Source organism: Myotis brandtii, unplaced genomic scaffold (assembly GCF_000412655.1).
Source record: "Myotis brandtii unplaced genomic scaffold, ASM41265v1 scaffold952, whole genome shotgun sequence".
Classification (NCBI taxonomy): Eukaryota; Metazoa; Chordata; class Mammalia; order Chiroptera; family Vespertilionidae; genus Myotis; species Myotis brandtii.
The window spans coordinates 220,907-222,550 of NW_005371930.1; the positions used below are offsets into that span (position 1 = coordinate 220,907).

The 1,644-nt window shown below is 48.7% G+C and overlaps 1 protein-coding gene across 1 annotated transcript in view; it reads left to right on the forward strand.

The window, feature by feature from the left end:
• The window catches only part of CERK (ceramide kinase), a 39,603-nt gene that overhangs the window by 26,926 nt on the left and 11,033 nt on the right, over nucleotides 1-1,644 (forward strand). The window contains exon 6 of the mRNA XM_014533160.1: nucleotides 70-133. Within this exon, the coding sequence (XP_014388646.1) occupies nucleotides 70-133 (64 nt within the window). The remainder of the gene's footprint in view (nucleotides 1-69; nucleotides 134-1,644) is intronic.

Genomic DNA, 1,644 nt, shown 5'->3' on the forward strand with positions numbered 1-1,644 from the left:
TCTGCCAGGACGGGCCACTGCCTTGGGCTGTGGGAGCCCACAGGTCTGACGCCGTGCGTTTCTCCGCAGTCACGGAGCGAGCCAACCACGCCAAGGAGGCCTTGTATGAGATGAGCGTGGACAGCTACGACGGGTGAGTGCGCCGCTCGCTTCCTGCGGGCGTGAGGAGCGCGTGCTCGCGTCCCCCCGGCTGCCTGGGTTTGGTTCGCTCCCGTTCCGCACGCTTTTCCCGGCTGAAAGTGAGTGTACTTCTCGTGGAAAGTGAGCCGAGGGGCCTGCAGAGCCCACGCCCATGACCCGGGAAGACCACCGGCTAGATGTGCGCTTCCCTTGTGGCCTTACCATCTACATGGGCTTGTGTGAATGCACGTTACAGGCATGACCACACTGCCTACATGATGTGAGCGCACGTTACAGGCATGATCACACTGCCTACATGATGTGAGCGCACGTTACAGGCATGACCACACTGCTTACATGATGTGAGCGCACGTTACAGGCATGACCACACTGCCTACATGATGTGAACACATGTTACAGGCATGACCACACTGCCTACATTATGTGACCACATGTTACAGACATGACCACACTGCTTACATGATGTGAACGCATGTTACAGGCATGACCACACTGCCTGCATGATGTGAACACACATTACAGGCATGACCATACTGCATACGTGTATGAATGTGTGTTACAGACATGACCATACTACCTACATGATGTGAATGCCTACATGGGCTTGTGTGAATGCACGTTAAAGGCATGACCATACTACCCACATGATGTGAACGCATGTTACAGGCATGACCACACTGCCTGCATGATGTGAACACACATTACAGGCATGACCATACTGCATACGTGTATGAATGTGTGTTACAGACATGACCATACTACCTACATGATGTGAATGCATGTTACAGGCATGACTATACTGCCTGCATAATGTGAATGCACGTTACAGGCATGATCATACTGCCTACATGGTGTGAATGTATGTTACAGGCATGACCATACTGCCTGAATAATGTGAATGACATGGTGTGAATGCATGTTACAGGCATGATCATACTGCCTACGTTATGCGAATGTGTGTTACAGGCATGATCACACTACCTACATGATGTGAACACATATTACAGGCATGACCATACTGCCTACATGTATGAATGTGCGTTACAGACATGACCATACTACCTACATGATGTGAATGCATGTTACAGGCATGACTATACTGCCTGCATAATGTGAATGCACGTTACAGGCATGATCATACTGCCTACATGGTGTGAATGTATGTTACAGGCATGACCATACTGCCTGAATAATGTGAATGCACGCTACAGGCATGATCATACTGCCTACATGATGTGAATGCATGTTACAGGCATGACCACACTGCCTACATGGTGTGAATGTATGTTACAGGCATGACCATACTGCCTACATGTATGAATGTGCGTTACAGACATGACCATACTACCTACATGATGTGAATGCATGTTACAGGCATGATCATACTGCCTACATGATGTAAATGCATGTTACAGGCATGACCACACTGTCTACATGATGTGAATGCATGTTACAGGCATGACCACACTGTCTACATGATGTGAATGCATGTTACAGGCATGA